The 21,261-nt window shown below is 29.3% G+C and overlaps 1 protein-coding gene across 8 annotated transcripts in view; it reads right to left on the bottom strand.

The window, feature by feature from the left end:
- Itpr (Inositol 1,4,5,-trisphosphate receptor) overlaps nt 1-21,261 on the bottom strand; it is a 256,216-nt gene that overhangs the window by 88,092 nt on the left and 146,863 nt on the right. For 6 of the 8 annotated variants that reach the window (XM_075362620.1, XM_075362616.1, XM_075362621.1 and 3 more), the window contains exons 31-32: nt 17,938-18,049; nt 15,030-15,059 (exon numbers count right to left, since the gene is read on the bottom strand). In XM_075362620.1, coding sequence (XP_075218735.1) covers nt 15,030-15,059; nt 17,938-18,049 — 142 coding nt within the window. The remainder of the gene's footprint in view (nt 1-15,029; nt 15,060-17,937; nt 18,050-21,261) is intronic. The other 2 variants (XM_075362622.1, XM_075362623.1) reach the window with 1 other exon arrangement.

Below are 21,261 nucleotides of genomic sequence, written 5' to 3'. Positions count from 1 at the left end.
TTTGAGGCCATTTTTTGCACCATTCAGAATATTTTAACTCCTTATCAGAAATAAAAATAATTATCTACTATAAAGTTTGCAACTAAAAAAAAAAATACAGTGCTTGAAGTATATAAACACAACTTTTTTTTTTAAAGTGAATGCTGCAGAATTATAAAGTGAAAGTATAGAAATAAATGCACTGAATAATCAATAATTAAAATATACAATCACAATAAGACATAAATAAAACTGAAAAAAAAAAAATTATTATTAATCTGTACTGTAATTTTTCCCTATAATCTTATTTACTCAAAATATTGTATGAATGCACTAAACAGTTGTTTTTATAAAGAAAATTTTAAGAAAAATAAAAAAGCAGATTTAAATTTTCATGTTTCAATACAAATGTCAATCTACCACACATTTCATACTACAAAACAAAATTGATTGCTATTTTATGTAGCACATAATATATACAATATGTATGGTATTTTCTTACAAACGATTTTCTATCAAATTATTTTCAAAATTAATAACCAAAAACTGACATTTTATTTCAATGGAATTTTTCTACTGGTAAGAAAAATTATATAAATTGTAAAGGTGTTAAGTAATAATTTTAAATATTATTGTAGTTTTAAACAGTGATTAATAAGTCCTGAGTAAGATAGTAAATCGCATCCCTTTTGACCTACCAGTTCAGTAAACTTGGTATATTATACAGGAAATTAAGAGGTATGAAATCCTAACTTCCTAAGTCACATTTAATAAATCAGTTCCTGTGCATCGCCAAACTTAATAGTGCTAGGTGCAGGGTTCCCTACATGCTATAGAATTTTAAAGTGGACAATGGCCACTTAAAATTAAAATAAATAAAGTATCAAAAGGATCTCAACTAAAATAGCTTTTAAAGCAATTTAATTCTTATAAACCTTCCTTTACATTTCAATAACACGTAGGCCACAAAATTTAAAAAGATATTCTACCCTCCAAAAAATGAAAATAAGTTTTTAAATTAATAATTAAACTTGTTATGACCTCATATACCTACTTGTCCTTTCTAATGACCTTGTAAAAGAAAAAACAATCATAACTGGATAAAGCAGTGATGCAAAAAGTAACTTCGATTGACATCTCAATGACAAAACTTATTTGAATAGCTGCAATCTTGTTTTGTCATCTGCCTTACCAAAAGAGTCTGCTTTTTACTTTCAAGAAGAATTATACAGAGACAAAGATGAATTTTATAAGAATGGACTCGTCCTGATTACATTACTTGTGTGATATCACTGTTTAACAACATCAGGCAGTATACAACTCAAATTGAAAATTTAAACAATAAAAAGGTACTTTAGCAGCTATTCAAAAATATATAACAAAAACTATGATGATGCCATTGGCATACTACAAATATACAAGGATGAATCAAATTTAAATGGTAATTTAAATTTTAAGCAATTCCAAGCTGGATGGTGGAATGGGGGATTAATTTTCAGTATGTTACAGAGGGGGAACCAGCTTGGTTAGCTCCCCCCTCTGTTCTGTCGTCAGTACAGCCATGAATGAGCAAAAGTCATCTTGCACAATGTATAAACATAAAGATTTCAACTAATGAAGGCATTAAACCCATGGAAATTTTAACTCGTTTAAAGAAACAGTTTGGGGACACTACACTGTCCTAGAACCAAGTGGGCCAGACAATTTAAGGGCAAGTCAGCAAGTGTAAAAAATGAAAGTTATGATCAACACCCAAGGTCAAATCTCACAGCTGACAACATCCGCACCATTTGAGAGCTTATCAAAAGTGATCGCCGGTTCACTGTTGAAGAAATCGAGTCAGAAGTGGGTATCAGCTACATGAGTACTCAATCCATTATCACTGGTCATGGGTTTTGAGGTGATTGACCGAAAATCAAAAACAGGTCAGGTTGGAGATCTGTGAGAGACTTCTGAGTCAATTTCAGCAAGAAGGGGACGATTTTTTAAGGCGCATCTTCACATGTGATGAGACATGGGTCCTTCATTACACTCCAGAGTCAAAAATGGCGAGCAAGGAGTGCCAAAGGAGGGATGAGGGCTGCCCAGTGAAGGTCAAAACCCGTCTGTCAGCTGGAAAAGTTCTTGCTATGATTTTCTCCACAATCAACGAATGGTGAATGCGGCTTACTATTGCCAGCAGCTATAATCAAAAAAAGCCACCTACTGAAACAAAAGACAGGGTATGCCCATAAGAGGTCATCCTTCTCCATGACATCAGGCCACACACTGTGATTTTGACAAGGGAAAAATTAGAAAAAATGCACTGGGAAACCCTCGACCACCCTCCCTACAGTCCAGATTTGTCCCCCTGTGACTATATTTTGTTTGTGTCCTTGAAAGAATTGCTTGGAGGGGAACGATTTGAAAATAATGAAGACATGAAGAAACACGTGCGCAATTGGTTGACGACTCATCCTCAAACTTTTTATGAACAAGGAATATTCAATCTTCCAAATCATCGGTAAAAGTGTATAGATCGTGCAGGAGACTATACAGAGAATTGATGAAGGTATGAATTTTGTATATTATTAATCAATAAATTTGTAAAAAAAAAATTTCTGTTTATATTTGATTCACCCTCATAAACAGAATATTGTAGACATGTAGTTAATCATTACAATAATGCAAACGTTTCTTAATTAATTGTGTTTTCATTAATAATTTACTTATTGTTAATTAATTTCTGGTATTATCATGTCAGGTAATAATAAGTGTGTTTTTACTCCAAAAATACTGCAATACACGTTATGAATTATTGTCAAAGGCTTTCAAAAATGTTGGTAAATTGACAAATAAGGTTTACTGGTAAGTAGCAATTAAGCCACTTGATATTAGAAAGTTGTACGTATAGGTATTTATCTCATCCTGTCTGCTCTCTACCTTCTAATCCGTATGGAATCTAATAAATCATATGCAATGTTTTTAATGCAAGCATAATTCTTATTTTCTTTTATCATTTAAAAACCAATTCAAATGTAATTTCCAATATAAATAAAAACTCAAACTATTTTCAGAAAAATAAAATTTTTTTTTACACAATTTACAATCAAATTATAAATGTTATAGGAAAATTAAAAAAATAATATTAACCAATAAAAAGTAAATTGATGATAAACATGTACAACAAATTTTTATTTTTATATTATATATGTTGACTTCAACATATTTAAAATGGATACGGTTCAGCAAATATATTTTGTATCAGTTCATATTTTTTGAGATCACTATATTTGGTTATAAACGTCAAATCTTTGACAACCAGAGAAACACACTGTAATATATGAAATACTGACTTCAAATTCCCTAAACATAATCTGACATTTGAAAATGCCTGTAAATCAAAGGGATATTTTATATGATAATAAAAATTTAACTGTAAAAGATTTAAAGGTTAAAACTGAAGATTGCGTGATAAAATTATGACCATAATCAGTTTCTAAAACTAATTTCCCCCAAATTCTTTCTTTCCTTACTCTTATCATCTATATTTGTCTTTGCTTTGCTTACCCTAATTATACCACCACTATTATGCAATCTAAATTGAATTTATTCTTAATTTGCAGTCCTGTCAATATATTAGTTTAAAATCTGTGAAATATAATTTATTTGTTATGTTTGAAAGTTATGATTATGTTTCTATAGAATATATTTTTTTTAAAATTACACGATAAGTTCAAGACTTTGTACAATCAGTGATTCTTTTCCATTTAGTAAACCTTTTCTGTAATGATTTACAAGACATATTCTTAGTGCTAAAGTCTAATTTTAATCATTGTTTAATGTGGTATATGATGTATTATATCTTACTGAAGCTTTTACTTTGAAATATAGTGTAAAACACAAAAATATGTACATAAACTTAACAGGACAAAACAAAACAAGTGGAGTATTTTGCTACTTTGAAAATTGGCTGTTATTTTATTTAAGTGGGAAACATCTTTTGACACAACTTCAAAAATGTTCCCCAAGAAATTAGATAATTGTATATACAAAGTCTTTTTTTTTTTAACAACTAGTTCCATACAGAAACTGACCACTTATTAACAAACACTGTTTTATGACATACAAGTATTTTCTTTTCAAATAACATTTTCTATCAATTTTTATAAAAATAAACTGAGTTTTGATCTGATTTGAACCTTATGTACATGTATTGTAAGATAAAAAAAAAATGCAAGTTCCTAAATTACACAAACACAAACTAAAAATAAATAAAAACCAGATAAAAATAATGTATAACATAAATTTACAACACCAAATAGAAATAATACATGAAAGATGGCAAAAGAATACAAAATAACCATAGCAGCACAGTTTACAAATGAAAATTATGACATGCTAGGTAATGATATGGGTGAGCGTGATCCTGAATATGACTGAATGGATTTTATACATAGAGGACATACACATTAATATCATTAGCCATATTATAAATTTGGTTTATATTACATAATTTGTTTTATATAATTTTACTCTAGCCAGGGGGTGAAGCCAACTGGACCCTCGACACATTCATATCCTCATGTTTGTGAGAATATTAAGTATTTTATAGATGATTAAAGAAAAAAAGATTAGTAATTTTACTTAATTACATTTCTGTTGCCATGGTGACAGAAATATATGAAGTAAAAGGATTAATACATTTACATTATATATATATATAATATATACAAACATCGTTCATATCAAGAAGCATGGTGTTTCTATACTTATCTATTTTTATTAAAATTTCCAAAAAACTTATGTCTACAACAGATTTTTTTTAAACAAAATGTAAATGCCAATGGCTAAAGTGATGTTTAAAAAACCAGTTTCTGTAAATTACTAAAGTAAAACAAAGAGGGAGTACAGTTTTCTTTCATGCTGCTTCAATTTGTTAGTGGCTAATCATAGACCATGTGCTATATAAAGTTCCTGAAATCACTACAGATGCTCTAAAACTATAACTTTATACCCTAAAAATATATGGAATTTTAAAGAAAAGATAAACTGTCAGAAATAATCTACAGTTACACACATGAGAAATTAAAATCTCATTTCAACACATAAGGCATTTCTTTAAATTCATTTTGTGCATTATAAAAAAATTATGCTAATATTGCACAAGATACCACAAAAAGGAAAAAACATAAGCTTCTTCAGAAAGAAAGTATATCATCAGACATCCTACATCAAGCGAAGCTCTTCGGATAGGATGCTTTTTTTCTCGGTCAAAAATTTGCCAACATAAACAAATACATTTCTTCTGTTTTTAATATATATGTGCACGTAATACACATGAAATGTATTTTGTTTATTTATGTAAATGTATACATATGAATTTGGTAATGAGGGGAAGCAAAGAATTAGCATGACTAAATTACTTTTTACTTAAAAATTTTCATGAATTTAAAAAAAAATAAAAATGCCATTACTGAAGATTTTTTAGATTGTATTTAATTAAATATAAATTATCTCAGTTTCTAGATAGCCATTACACTCATTTCATGAAACTTAATTTTTTTTTTTTTTGACAGTTAACATAAAACTGAAATTTATAAAAAAAATTACCATTTTAACTGCATGAAATCGCAAGGTCAAATAATGGAAAACATACCATCTAAATATTAGTTTTTATAATATATTTAGTGCTATTATAAATTTAGTTTATATTACGTAATTTGTTTCATATAAATTTACATTGAAAATTCTGTTCAGATATGGGATAACTAACCCACCAGGTTGGTCCAGTGTGAACACGTCTTCCCAAATCGCTGATTTGAAGTTGAGAGTTCCAGCGTTCAAGTCCTAGTAAAGGCAGTTACTTTTAGACAGATTTGAACACTAGATCATGGATACTGGTATTCTTTGGTGGTTGGGTTTCAATTAACCACACATCTCAGGAATAGTCGAACTGAGACTGTACAAATCTACACTTCATTTACAGTCATACACATCATCTTCATGCATCCTCTGAAGTAATACCTAAATGGTAATTGCCAGAGGCTAAAACAGGAAAAAAACAGATATGGGATAACTGACCTTCTGTCTTAAAAATACCAGACTAATCGCTTTCTAGTAGATTCAAATTTATATTATATTTATAGAATCCATATCATATTTTGTTGCTTATTTGACAGATAAAAAACTTGCACATAGCTGCATTTATTTTTGTAAGATCGTTTCTAAGAAATGTTATTAGTAAATCTTTTTCAGCATAACATAACTAGCAATATAAAGAGTGCACCAGCTATTCAGAAGCTCAGAAGATTAGCCTATTTATCAGCATTATACTAGCTTTCTCAGCAACATTCGGTATACAAAACTTCCACATCAGAAATTAATAACTGTTAATTGCTATTTGAATTAATTATCTGCCAATAGTCACTCTCAATTAATTATTCATAAGTTATATTTATAATTACATTAAACATATTTATAGTTTTTACTTTTTTTTAAAAAATATTTATAAATAATTTCTAATTTAATTAAAATTTTATGAAAGTGTAATTATTAAATTATCGATTATTAATAACTGTAATTAACATGATTCTGTTCCACTTTTATTAAAAAATCCATCAGTTTCAAAAATTAGGGTAATTTACTTATTATGTAATGCAATTTATTTATTATATATTTACATTTCTTATCATATTTATTTTCATTTATCATTTCTTTTACAGTATTAGGTTTACACAATATTCAAATTTCTGTTTGGTTTTACAGCATTTTACATCATACGTTTTGTTTTTTACTGGGATAAACATTTAGTAAAGGTTGTCATACATCAGTAATAAGGTTACATCTTTTACCGATATAAGCACATGTAAACTAATATGTTCAAGTAAGTTATTTAATTAATAGTGTAATGCAACACTTATAACAACTTGAATAATACAAAATATTTACCATTTATAATTGGAATTAATAACTTTTGTTTATTTTTAATTAAATACATTTTTGATATTTTCAATATTTTGAATAATTAATAAATAATATTTTATCATTTTTTATTACAATTTACAGTTTATAAAATTTATTATTTCCATTTTGCAGAAGTGGATTATTTGGCAACAGAGATTATCAAGTAAATAGTAAATGTTTTTAAGTTGGACAGTAACTATTATCACTTCAAACTTGTAAGGTGTGTACTACAACTGCAAGCCCAGCAAATGGTAGTGTTATGAATTAGACATTAGAAATGTCATATTTTTCTAAATAAAATAATTATACAAATTCTGAACAAAAATATTATATATTTGTAAACATGGTGATTTCCTAATGTTATATGAAGTACATTATACTGTTATGCCATTATGTAATGACAGCGATACTAAAAACAAATAACACTACTGTCACATGATGGTCAATTATTTTTAACTCTGGTAATTCAAACACTGTTCATACAATTTCTTGAATGAGTCGATTAACTTATTGACAAAAAATGATTAAACTGTCTTCAATTTTATTTTATTAAAACATCATTGAATCTTAGCAAACTGCCTTTACCCTAAAACATCAGAAAGTTAATTAAACAGATGACTCATTTAATGAAGTAACTGTTTAGAAAATTTCATTTTTTCTTTCTTCCAGTAAATTTCCAAAGTTCCTGCAATAGACTTCAGTCCTGTCTCTGTGCTATTATATATATAATTTTGCTTTAAGAATGGAATAACGTTCATAATGACAATATGGAAAAAGTGAAGAAAATGATTAAGGATAATTGTCAAATCACTGTAACAGAGTTGAAAAGGATTACTACCTGGAAGTTCTATGCCACTTGCATGAAACAATCTGATAAAAACGCCTGGCAAAACAATTCATGGCGATTGCACCACAATAATGCACTTGCTCACAATTCACCGCTTATTCAAAAATGTTTGGCGAAAAACAATACTGTTATGATGTCTCAGCCTCTGTATTTGCTGAACATAGCTCCCTGTGACTTTTTCTATTCCCTAAGCTGAGAGAACCATGAAAGATGACATTTTGCCATCAATGAAGAGATAAAGAAAGATCCGCTGAAGGAGCTAAACATCATACTTTTTTTTGGGTTGCTTGCACTAATACTATGCTTGGGAAGAAATTAAAAAGATTTAGTTAAAAAATATGCAATAAATAAAAACATAGCTTTTTTCGATTTTTTGGGAAGGGAGGAATCTTGGAGCAATTTTTTTTTTTAAATGGTAAGATAAGCATGCATGCATAAACTGAGCTTAACATAAAGTGGGATTGTTTGCAAAATTTTGAGAAAATTGACCTTCAAAAAGCCCCCCCCCACCCGCAGCTGGTGATATTAACCCTGAAATTTTACCAACAAATTGCCCCACATACATGAGTATCTGCACAAAATTTCACCAAAATCGGTTAATATCATTAAGCTTCAAACATGCCAATGCATGTACATACATATGAACATAACCCCACCCCACTTTTTTGGGGTCCCTGAGTCTTCTTCTTTTTCCTGTATTTTCTTTTTCCTGGAATAGTTTCTGTATAGTTCTGTATAGTTCTGTATAGTATAGAATAGTTCTGTATAGTTCTTTTTCCTGGAATTACCATTCAGGTATTACTTCAGAGGATGAATGAGGATGACATGTATAAGTGTAAATGAAGTGTAGTCTTGTACAGTCTCATTTTGACCATTCCTGAGTTGTGTGGTTAATTGAAACTCAACCACCAAAGAACACCGGTATACAAGATCTAGTATTCAAATCCGTATAAAAGTAACTGCCTTTAATAGGACTTGAACACTGGAATTCTCGTCTTCCAAATCAGCTGATTTGGGAAGACGTGTTCACCAGACCAACATGGTGAGTTGGAGTCCCTGAAACATGAAACATTGAGAAATTAAAAAAAAAAACACCAAACCCAAAAAATTGCCTCATGTGCATGTAATATTACATGGATCACATGTAATATTAGAATAAAATTAAATCAGTGAATAATACATAATAATGAGAGTAATGTAATAACATAATAATAAGAGTAAAGAAGTATAACTTAAATGAAAAAAATTGTTTAAATTCATAATGAAATAATTCAACAGTACTCAATTTCCTTTTTAATAATTAAGTGGCAAAATGAACTGAAATAGTTAAGCAAGAAGTTTTTTTTATAAACTAAATTATAGCAGGAGACATTATTATATTATTACCAGCGCAATGAAAAAAACTACACAGAATAACATATTTTTCTATGAACACAAATAAACTATACATACATATATATATTATGCAATAATAACAAACATTTCATATAAAGAAATATACAAAAGTGTTGGAAGGTCAAAATCAATAGTAGAATTTATAAATCTGAGCGTTGTCAGTTCAAATTTAGTTCAGACTGGTTAAAAGTTGGAAGCTAACAGATGGCCTCCCAATCAAATCAATTGTAATGGATACATGGCTTTCACTGATGGGTAAATTTAAAAGAGAGCATACTGCTAATTTAATTACACCCACATTTTACTAACAGCAGTGTATAGCAATATCTTAAATTTTTTATCTGATAACTCTTCGTAGCATATTAGCCCATGGTTAAGGGGGATAATCGACTAAAAAGGATTTTTATATACTGTACAAATGTGATTTTATTATTAAAAAAGTCTAAAAATGACAAAACAATATTCTGATTAGTAACAATAAAAAACAAGTACTACATGCCAAAGAAGAAAATATTTAAAGTTTACACAAAAAATAAATCATTTGATGCCTTATACAAGCTAATATGCCCTCAAAAATAGACATAAAATCTCTTATAGTGGTAATTTTATACATGAAATGTTCAGAAATATATTTCCTATGTTTGTGTGTCTTGTTTCTTCAAGTGGAATAAATGAAATATTTATTTATTATTTTTATTGTGCATTTTTACCTTTATTCTCAAAAATAAATAATTATTATTTTAGTTTGCTTTATATTTAATCAGCTTTTATTCTTTGCATAACTCTGTTTCATTATTGTAAGTATATATATATATATATATATGATTTATTTACCATACCATAATTTTACGTATTTATTTTGTATGATCAGAGTGATTTAATTCTTTAGGATGGGCTCTTATGATGTCATTTTTTGCAAAAACCGTTAACAACTCATTTTATTAATATTTATTTTTATACCTAAAAAATATATTTATCAATTTCCACGGTAAGTTTTAATCTATTGTTATATGAATCTTAATTTAACATGATAGAAAATAATCCACAAATATTCAAAATAAATAATAACAATAAACTTGAATATTTAGAAAATTATTACACTTACTAAATATAAACACAAATGCACACTTATGAATGGATAGATTTTGAACATGATGAATTATTTAAACTGGCACATCTGTTTTATAAACTAGAATTACAGTAATCAACATTAACTTCAGTTGATCATGACAAGTAACATTTTTTACACACAACAATGGTAATGCATGTAACCTGGATATTATTTTATAACTGATGATATAACCATGGATTTAAAAATCTTATTGATATATTGTTTGATTTATATTAAATTAACTACTTGGTGTGTTAAGCAATTTTTATTAATATCACTGGTCAACATGATTTTTGTCTCATGAGTACCAATAAGTGTACTTAATGGAGTTTTTTATCCTTTTTTCAAATATATATTCAAAATTTCTCCATCACCCACAGGTTTTTTGTTATTTTAATCTTTTTTAATATTTTAAAACATTTTTTTATCCATCTGTCCATTGTCAAGTAAAAGCTCCTAGAGCATTGTAAATATGATGGAACCAAGTGAGCTAACTCAAAGGGTAGCATTGCTACTGCTGTGCAGGTTCAGATGTGTACAGACATGTACAGGGTCATTCACAGGAACCGGATGTTTTTGAAGTGGGTTGTACTCGAGCGTTCGTGGTGGGAGGGGCACGTGGCTGGTGTTTTCTTTGTTCATAGCATTTACATTTTAGTCGTTGAGATGGAGCCGTGGACGCTAGACCAACACCTGTACGCGTATGACAGTTTTGTGCAAAATGACGAATCCGTAACTGCTGTTCAGCGAGATTTCCGCCATCAGTTTAATATCCATCGTAATGCAAGTGTCCCTTCTCGTAACACAATATTGTGATGGGTAAACAACCTTCGAACAAGTGGTTCAATATTGAAGAAAAAACCACCGGATCCCCGACGAACTGCTAGCACTCTGGAGAACATCGAATGAGTAAGGGAAGCCATTGTCAGAAGCCCACGCCTCTATTCAGAGGCATTCAGCAGCGCTTCAAATGAGCACAAGTACGGTAAGACGAATTCTGCATACAGACCTGCATTTCCATCCTTACAAGATAGCCGTGTGCAGCAGATAACAGAGCAAGATTTCAAGCAGCGATTACAATTTTGTCGACAAATGCTTACCATTTTTGAAGAAAATGAAAATTTGTTATTGTTAATGAGTGACAAAGCCCATTTTCATCTGAATGGCTTCGTCAACAAACAGAATTGCCGGTATTGGGCAGAAAGAAACCCACATCAGCTTCACGAGAGACCACTTCATAGCCCAAAGGTGACTGTCTGGTGTGCAATAGGGAAGGTCGGTGTTATTGGACCATATTTTTTTGAAGAAAATGACGATGCCGTAACTGTAACAGCTGATCGTTACATTGCAATGTTGAATACGTTTTTCATCCCTGAGTTACGAAACCGGGGAATTGATTTTCAAAATTTCTTATTCCAGCAGGATGGAGCTACAGTGCACACAGCGAGGGCAACGATGGCTGTTCTCCGTAACTTGTTTCCGGGACGGATCGTTTCCAGATTCGGCAACATTCCTTGGCCTCCTCGGTCCCCCGACTTGAGTAGTTGTGAGTTTTTTCTGTGGGGGTTTCTGAAATCGCGTGTGTACGGTAATAAACCACGTACATTGGAGGACCTAAAGATCGCAATTCGTCATCACGTCACCCAGATTGATGTAGACATGCTGCAAAGAATTGTGGCCAGTTACCGTGAAAGGCTACAACAATGTATTGCCCAAAATGGACATCACTTGCCGGACATAATTTTTCATTCATGAGTAAGTAACAAATGCTTTAATTTAACAAGTGTCTCAGTACCAATAAAACTTTTTTAAAGTAAATATTCAATTTTTTATGATTATTTTAAAAACATCCGGTTCCCGTGAATGACCCTGTATAAATGTGATCTAGTGTAGCACAGATTCATCAGAACGATGTCAGTTGTGAGATGGTAGTGAACCAGTAAACTCATCAATGTGAGTGCTTTGTGTGTCTGAATTATTGTGAATTACATTTTTACAACTTTATTTCTTTTAATTGGTCGTTAATTACAAAATGCCTAGAGTTTGTTTAAATCAAATTAACAATTTTTTTATGTATGTGGTGAAGTGACACTCAAGTCTCAAAGGCAAAACCTTACTCCATTAGAAAAAAGTGTTATGAAGTTAATTTTGGGTATAAAGTCGGGGACCAAACAAGGGCCTGGGCCCCACACATCTGTTGTTTATCGTGTTCTAAGCTTCTCACTCCATGGAAAAATGGCATACATCACATGTCATTTGCTATCCCTATGATTTAGAGAGAACCCAAAGATCACTTTTGACTGTTATTTCTGTTTACAAACATTAAAGGGATTACGTCAAAATCAAAACATTCAGTGGTGTGCCCTAACTTGCAATTTACAATGAGACCAGTTCCTCACTGCAAAGAATTGCCCATAACAAAGCCTCCAGAACATGTGACATTAGATGAAGAGAGCTCAGAGTGTGATGGAAGTAAGGAAGAAAAAGAAACAGATTCTGATGATACAACTTTTGAACAAAGCAGTTCATCTGAGCCTCATTTACTGACTCAAGAAAATCTTAAAAACTTCATACGAGATTTAAAGCTATCCAAAAAAACAGTCTGAAATGCTTGCTTCATGGCTAAAAGGATGGAATCTTCTTTAAAAGAATACAAAGACATGTTCTTATAGTAATTGTCATTCTGAATTTAAAGACTATTTTTCTGAATAAAATGGCTTAGAGTGTTTTAATGATATTTCTTCTCTTATGGAGATACTTTGTAATGAACATACGGAACAGAATGGCACTTGTTCATTGATTCCTTTAAAGTTAGTTTAAAAGCTTTTATTGCATAATGGCAATAAATTCCCATCAGTACCTGTGGCTCACTCTGATAGTATGAAAGAAACATATGAAAACTTTAAATTTATATTGGAAAAGCTTCAATATGCAGTAAATGAATGGAATATTTGTGGTGATTTGAAGGTAACTGCACTTGTTTTTGGTCTGCAGCTTGGTTACACAAAGTACTGTTGTTTTTTGTGTGAATGGGATAGTAAAAACAGAAAAAACCATTTCATTAGAAAATAATGGCCTAAACGTGAATCACTGATACCTGAACAGAAAAATGTGAAACATGACCCATTGTGTAATCTTAAAATTGTGTATTTACCTCCACCTCTATTACATATCAAACTAGGATTAGTGAAGAATTTCATCAAGATCATGCAAAATATTCCTGGTTTCATGTACTTGAATTTTAGAAAACAGAAGTTTTCTAAAATTAGTGGCAGAAATTAAAGAAGGAATATTTGTGGATCCACAAATACAACCATTAATGCATGATGAAAAGTTTGAGGAACTATTGAATCCACTGAAGAAAGCAGCTTGGCAAGCATTCAAAAATGTTACTCAGAGTTTTTTGGGAAATCGAAAGGCGGAAAATTACTGTGATATTGTCAACGATCTTATAACATCTTATAAAAATTTGGGCTGTAATATGTCCTTAAAAGTACACTTCCTGCACTCACACCTAGATTTCTTCCCGGAAAATCTTGGCACAATGAGCGATGAGCACAGGGGGAACACTTTCATCAGATTTCAGGAATGGAAAAGAGGTATTAAGGCAAATGGAATCCTAATATGCTGGCTGATTATTGTTGGACTATCAAGAGGATGCTCCACAGGCAAAATATAGCAGAAAATAGTCATTTATAACTTTCTAGGTGAGTCAAATGTTTGAATATTGAAAGTATTGAATGCAGAAAGTATTAAAATGTTTGAAATTATAAATGCCTGCCTCTCGGAAACCTTGCATGATGGGGAAAAACCAATATCATATTTGAATTCAGGAGAAAAAAATACTATCAGAATCACATATATTTCTTCCTGAGACAAAAAAAAGTCTTTTTTGTTTCTCAGTGTAATTATTAACTGTGACATACTAGATAACATGTTAATACAAGAAACTAAGGAATTATGGAGATTTTTTTTCAACTTATTTATTCTAATAACAAGGTAGGGACATTTTACTTGTTATCTACATAGAAATGAAACATCAATTTCACTTCAGAGTATTACTTTTTAGAACCTAAAAATTTTTTTTTTAATTCTTGGACATTCAGTTACTATATGAACCATATTTGAAGCCACAAATTAAAAGTAAATAACAATTTCACAATTCAATGACTTTATTGCATCCACAAGCCTGCACAGCTGATATAAACAAATTTAAGGCTATGCTCAAATCTAAAAGAAACATTGATGTAAAAGTAAAACTGAAGATAGAAAGACACGATTAATAAAACTTATGAACAAAATTACAATACAAAAATAAGAAACAATAAAGTTTGCTAAAAACAGCTACAGGCTTCTGCCTGTAAACCAGGGCTTAAAACTCTTCTCACAGTAAAGTCTAAGAGAAAGTAAACGAAACAAAAAATTAATTGCAATTAATTTGTTTTAATGTAGTAACTACTGAATAAACGTAATCAATAACTATCATAATAATGTATATCAACAAAGGATTAGAAATTGCTTAACCAAATCCATAATGAAAAATTAAAACAGAATGTGGAGAAAAATACAAGAACCTGTTTAAAAATTAAAATAAATAATATAATAAATTATACATAAAAAACTAAGATAAGCATCAATACCACTCAGGATCACACTGCACACACAGACAGAGAAAGAGATATAAGATTAGGTTAGAGAAGAAACAGTGAAAGAGCGAGCGCTGCTTTTGTTTTGTAGTTTTTGTTTAGTTACCGTCATTACTGATGGTTCCTCATCATCAGCCTGTCAGTTGCCAGCATGATCAACATATATTGTGATTCATTAATAGAAAAAAATATATAAATAATAAGTAAAAACAGTATCAGTATGAAATACCATTAATATTCTTCCACATATACATATACATACAAAATAATCTTTTACATACATATCAAGTAAAAAGTACTATAATCACCATAGATCTCAAACACAGGAGAAATAAGTATCAATTAATTGTTTAGAAGACACTCTTTTTAAAAGATTTAAATTACAATTGTGTAATGAATAAAAACACATTTACATTAAATTAAGGTACAGTTAAATGATATAATTTAATTAGAAATAAATATTAATAAATGTAACTATTCTTCCAAAAAATAATTACTTATAACCAAAAATTATAAATTTAACCATTATAAAGTGAGAATTTTCACTGCATTTATCCAGCAAATTAACCCATTCATTTGTTATTATAAAAAAAATTAAACACAAAAAATTAATAAAATAAATCTTAATTAAAAAAAAATTCATTTTATGCATCCATGCATGTGTGTACAGACAAAAACACTCACATTTTTAAATGTAAATGTATTTATATTCATATACAATGTAACAAGTAAGTTCATATTACATTTAAAAATGGTAAATAGCAATTCAGTTGAAATAGCAATATATATTATTATTAACAGTTTTTGTGTAAAATTATATAATTTAGAAAACCTCCTCTAGCATTTATAAACAGAATCTATAGCAAAGAATTGTTTATAAGTAATTACCAATTTTGAGATATTAGATAAAGGATTACATTTGAAAGAAAAAAGTATTATTAAAAACTATACTGATATAGTTATTGTTACTATATTAATTAAAGAAGTTATATAAAAAATTTCAAACATCTTATAACCACTGTAATTATCCACTAAATGTAGACAAAAATAAGTAAGAACCTTACCTATTGGGAGTGCTTTTGAAATATCTTTTCATCTTCAGCAGCATTATATTATTAATTATACCTGAAATAAAACCAAAATTAAATTGCTAAGTAGGCAATAGCCAAAAAAAAAAAAATCCTGTCATGTGATAAGGCATTGATTCCGACAGTAGTTAAAGAAGAAGATTGTACTTCTTGTAACTAGAATTTCTTTTTTTTTCAGTTTTATGTGTAATTAATAATGCTGCTGAAGATAAAGTGATATTTTCTTCAAAAGTACTTCTTTAGGTTTTGTCTAACTGTATCTGGTAAACAACAAGTAACATTAGTGATAAATACATTTTTAGTTTTAGCTGTAAATATAAAGAAACCAGAAAACTGATTTTATACAACTGATGTTGAAACAACTAACATGCATTATTATTATATACTCTTGTTGACTCAAGTATAATAAACACTGTTGGTGGCATTATGATCTGCTGTATAGAATATGTTTCTGACCTGAGTGTAAACTTCAGTTTTAAGCTGCTTTTCACCAAACATATACAATTGGTTACTTTTATAGCTAGGAAGACTTCATTTAAGACATTGTGAGGGGGGAGTTTCACATTACAAAAAAGGGGACCTCAACAACAATTCTGGGCATTCGCTACTGTGGCATACCATGAACATCATCATTACCTGCTGCTGGATGCTTGTTCAAACTAAGAAGTAAGTTAGACAATGACAATGGGTCAACATTCTCAGAATGCCAATACTTGACCAATAATGCACTTGTTCTTGAGTAGAGTTCAATAATCTGTAATGTAACAAGGGTTGTACTATTGATTGAATTGAGGCTGTTTACCAACTGTTCTACTACCCACGGACAGGAGTTACGGTGAAAAATTTGAAAGTTAAATGTTATACCTCCAAAGAAGTGCTGTACTTATGAAGCATTCTTTGATTATAAAGTTCTGAGAGACCATGTTAGTACCACATTTCAAGTACTACAGGTCCACAAAAGAAGACCGACATTTCTCTAGTAATACAACCTAGAAAATTTCCTCCTTTTGCTAGTTACATCTAAGAGTTTGGCAATATGTTAAATGTATGAATATAATTTAAACAAAGCTAGTGCTTTAAACATCTTGTGCTTTGGATGTTTGTGTTTGGTGTGGCTACGTAGAGGCAGCCACAGGAGATTGCTTCCATTTCAGCCAATCATTGATTGAGGCAATTCTTTGAAGGATGGTGGCTTCACTGTATTATGCATCGAGATCTGAATTTAATTTTTTTTAATGTATGGATTAGTTGACATTAACAATATATTTAGAGTAGGAGTTTTATCATGAAAGAATTTAAGGATTTATATTAAGATAAAGTTTATTTAACAAATATTTCAATCTATACATAATTTTTCAGTAATATTACACATAAACTGAATTAAAATTAAAACATTAGTAACAGGTAACTTGCTGTTGTAAAAAAAAAACCTACCAAAATCACTAAAATGTGATACACTCTAACACCAAGTAAAATGAATAAATCCTTCAAAAAATACAATATAAAAAATATTGGATCACTAATGTGGGATTATTAAAATCTGGGACATGTACCCAGCAGAGCACATACCAAAATTCATTATACATGCTTTACAAAATTCATTATACAAAAACTTATAATAGGAAAATACATAAACACACATCAATTATATATTAAATCATTATACACAAACAAATATTGTAATTGATTTTTTAAAACATGAAATCTTACATAATCTGAATCCAAGGATTTACTCAACAAAAAAAAACCAGTTTTACTACAAATATATTAAGTTATATTTATCATAATGCATATCTTCTATAAAAGATTTAAAAACATGACAAATATCTTTCTTTTTTAATCTCATCTATTCATCCCTTAATACTGCAGTACAAAACTGCAAATTTTATAATAAACAGCATTATTTAAATGAGTTTCAAACCTTACCTTTTCACCATATTCCAAATCAATAGCCATCATTTCCCGTAAAGTTCTAAGTACTTTGACACACAGTTTTTCCTCTTTTTCTTCAAGCAATTTCTCTGTATGCTTTATTAATCTATTTTGAGAATTAAGAAATTTACATTAAAATTTTTCAATAATGATAAAAAATATTAAAAAAAGTTATCAAAAAGTGTCTACAATTCCATGAATAAATATAAATAAACAGATTATTAGAATAAAACCATTTTCTTATTCATCAAAAGAAACTAAAAATTAAACCTTTTTTTATCAGAACAAGAACAACCCTTCCTGCTAGGAAGAAATCTAAACAATACTTTATTTACAGCCATCGTGTGTTCCATTACATTAGGCATGGAAGTCACTGCAGCAGTGATGATTCTGTTTCTCAAGTGTTCTTGATTACAAACCTTTTCTGCATAGAATATGAGTATGTTCATTTCTGGGTAAGATTACCATGAGTGATTAGGGATCCTAATCATCAAGCACATCTAAAACACAACACTGCACACCACATCTAAAACACTGACTGTATGGGGTGAAGTACTATCTTGCTAAATAATAACCACTATCCCATTTTCATTTTCAATACCATTAATCTGAGGAAAAATATAAACTTTCAGCATATCCACAGAAGTTTGGGTTTTAATTGTTTTTTACGACAAATATAACATGAACCCAGCAAGTGACCATGCATTAATACAAAATAAATGTTTATCATGGGAAAGTTGTAAATGAACCGATACACTTAATTTTGTACTGAAACCCCCAAATTCAACAAATTTATTATTGCTGTATTTGTTATTTCCTGGAAGGCCGAGCTGCTTCTTTTGTCAACCTTGCTTTCAAAACATGTGATTTGTCTTGGTGCAGATAACATGCAAAACCAAAATGGCTACCGAAATCATTTCATATAGTTTTGTTCAGATGGCTTTCTAGATCCTTCTAGATGTATTTTCCCTCCTTCAGATCATTATTTTTTGTCCAAATATAAATATGGAAATGGTACAATTTAAGCCTTCTCATAGTCTGATCAGAACTTTTGTGCTGATGTTAAAAGATTTGCAATCATTGATCAAAGTGTTTTTACTTTTCTTCACTCCTTTCAAGGTGAAATTTAAAAAATCTAGAAACTGAAAGTGTCAGTTAAAGTGTTACAACAATAATTATCTATTTCTCTTATTTATTCATGTAGGATTCCTTACATCCTGTTGTTATATTGTTGGCAAAGATTCCAGAGGAATACACAGTTATTTAATTTGAAAGTACTTATTTAAAATTATTTATTTTTAAATTATTTAATTTAACGTTAATATTTATATATAAAAGAACATCATAATCAACACCCAGCAAAAACGAATAAAGATAAATTAATGGTGCAAACTAGAAAAGGGTTTTTTGAAATTCCAAATTTAAATGGTTAAAATGAAGAAACAATGAAATTTACTATTTTATGAATTTCTTGGTAACAAATGACGATATCAACTTGGCTTTTGGTGTGTGTTATCTTCATATGAATATTCAAAAACTAATTTCTAGATTTTTTTGAAATTCCAAGTTTAAAGGGTTAAAATGGGGTAACATTAAATTTTAGATTTTTTTTTTAATTTCTCTTAAAAAATTATATATCAACTTGATATGTTCATGTAAATATCTAAAAATGAATTCTAGATTTTTGAAAGCTGACCTTGAAAAGAGTGAAGAAGGGTAAAAAAATTTCAAACTATTGCATATTTTCCCTATTTCCAACTGTATTAAATGAGATGTTCACTCAATTTGGGCTTGTAAATATTCTTCAGATAAATATGTAAAACCATCTTCAGTTTTTTGAATTTTAACATTTCAAGAAGTAAAAAAAACAAATCGTTTTTTTACATTTTTGCCATTTTATGCTACCGCTATTGAGTCAATCTTTATGAGATTTGGTAACATTCTGATGGCAATTTATGTTTGTAATTCTGATTACGTATTTTGTGAGTGAAGCCACAATGGGAAATCTAAAAACCAATTGCTGAGTCCTGTACTGACTAAATCACTGCTCTGAAGAAATTACAATACACTGATAGTTTTTATAAATTGAACATGACTTTAATTTTATTTATCATTATTATTCTCACAAGCATACGTTTAATGAACAAAGAGGGATCTCAGGGACAAGCCCCCTGGCTAGGTGGGAAGGGCTCACTTTGCTCACCCTGATTGGGTATACATCCCTGACTGTAACGAGAAACACAAGTAAACATATTGCAGAGTGAAGCCACAATGGGGATTACATAATATTATTATTTTTTAAAGTAATTATTTAAATAGTTAAATTTATTTTGCATTTATATATTTAATCTAAGTAATTAAAACTTTATACCTTTATTATAAAATTATTAAAAAAAGAAACTTAAATAGTATTTTAGATAAAAGTTAAGGGCTTTTATTAATGCCTTTTTTTATGTTAACTAGTATGTTACTATGAATGCCAGTGAACTGAAAAAAAAAACTAGCCTTGGCCTATTTATTTACTGAATTAAATATTTTTTCTACAATATTTTACTGGATTTTGAATAATAATTCATTTTAATAGCTATTTTTAAAACCAAAATTTACTAAAAATTTTACTAACCAAAGTAAATTTAATCAAAATAAACATAAGAAAAAAAAGAAATATACACACTCACATTTATTCAATATTATATGAAATATAAACCACCAAAACACAGTAGATAAGTTCAACTTACCATATTAATTTCCAATAACTAGTTTTCGCAGTATCCTGCATCTTCAGTTGGTATGAAACTATATTTATTACATTAAAACATATTCTTTTAATTTTTTGTCATTTTATGTGAAATTGTTTTATATTTTGAAATTTTAAATAATATAATGAGCATTTAGGTAAATATTTCTGTCCAGTACTGGAAAATATTATTTAACATTTCAAAATATAAAACATAATTTCCAATAAAATGACAAAAAAATAAAAGAATATGTTTTAATGTAATAAATATAAAGTTTAATACAAACTGAAGATGCAGGATACTGCGAAAACTAGTTATTGGAAATTAATGTGGTAAGTTGAACTAATCTAATTATTGTTTTTTTGATTTTTGGTGGTTTATATTTAATATAATATTAAATTTTATTAACACGGTGATCAATATGTTGATATATTGACCAAAAATCAAGATAAATGATTTAAAATTGGATGGCAATTCTTTAGCTATTTTGGGATATTAAAAGTTAAAAAGGTTTCTATAGATACAAGTCTAGAAACACTTTGTTTTCAAGTTACAGCATGTGAAATATTTTGCCCTGATT

The sequence above is a fragment of the Lycorma delicatula genome, chromosome 4 (genome assembly GCF_047948215.1).
Source record: "Lycorma delicatula isolate Av1 chromosome 4, ASM4794821v1, whole genome shotgun sequence".
In the NCBI taxonomy this organism is placed as follows: Eukaryota; Metazoa; Arthropoda; class Insecta; order Hemiptera; family Fulgoridae; genus Lycorma; species Lycorma delicatula.
This window is presented reverse-complemented; position numbering and strand designations above follow the sequence as displayed.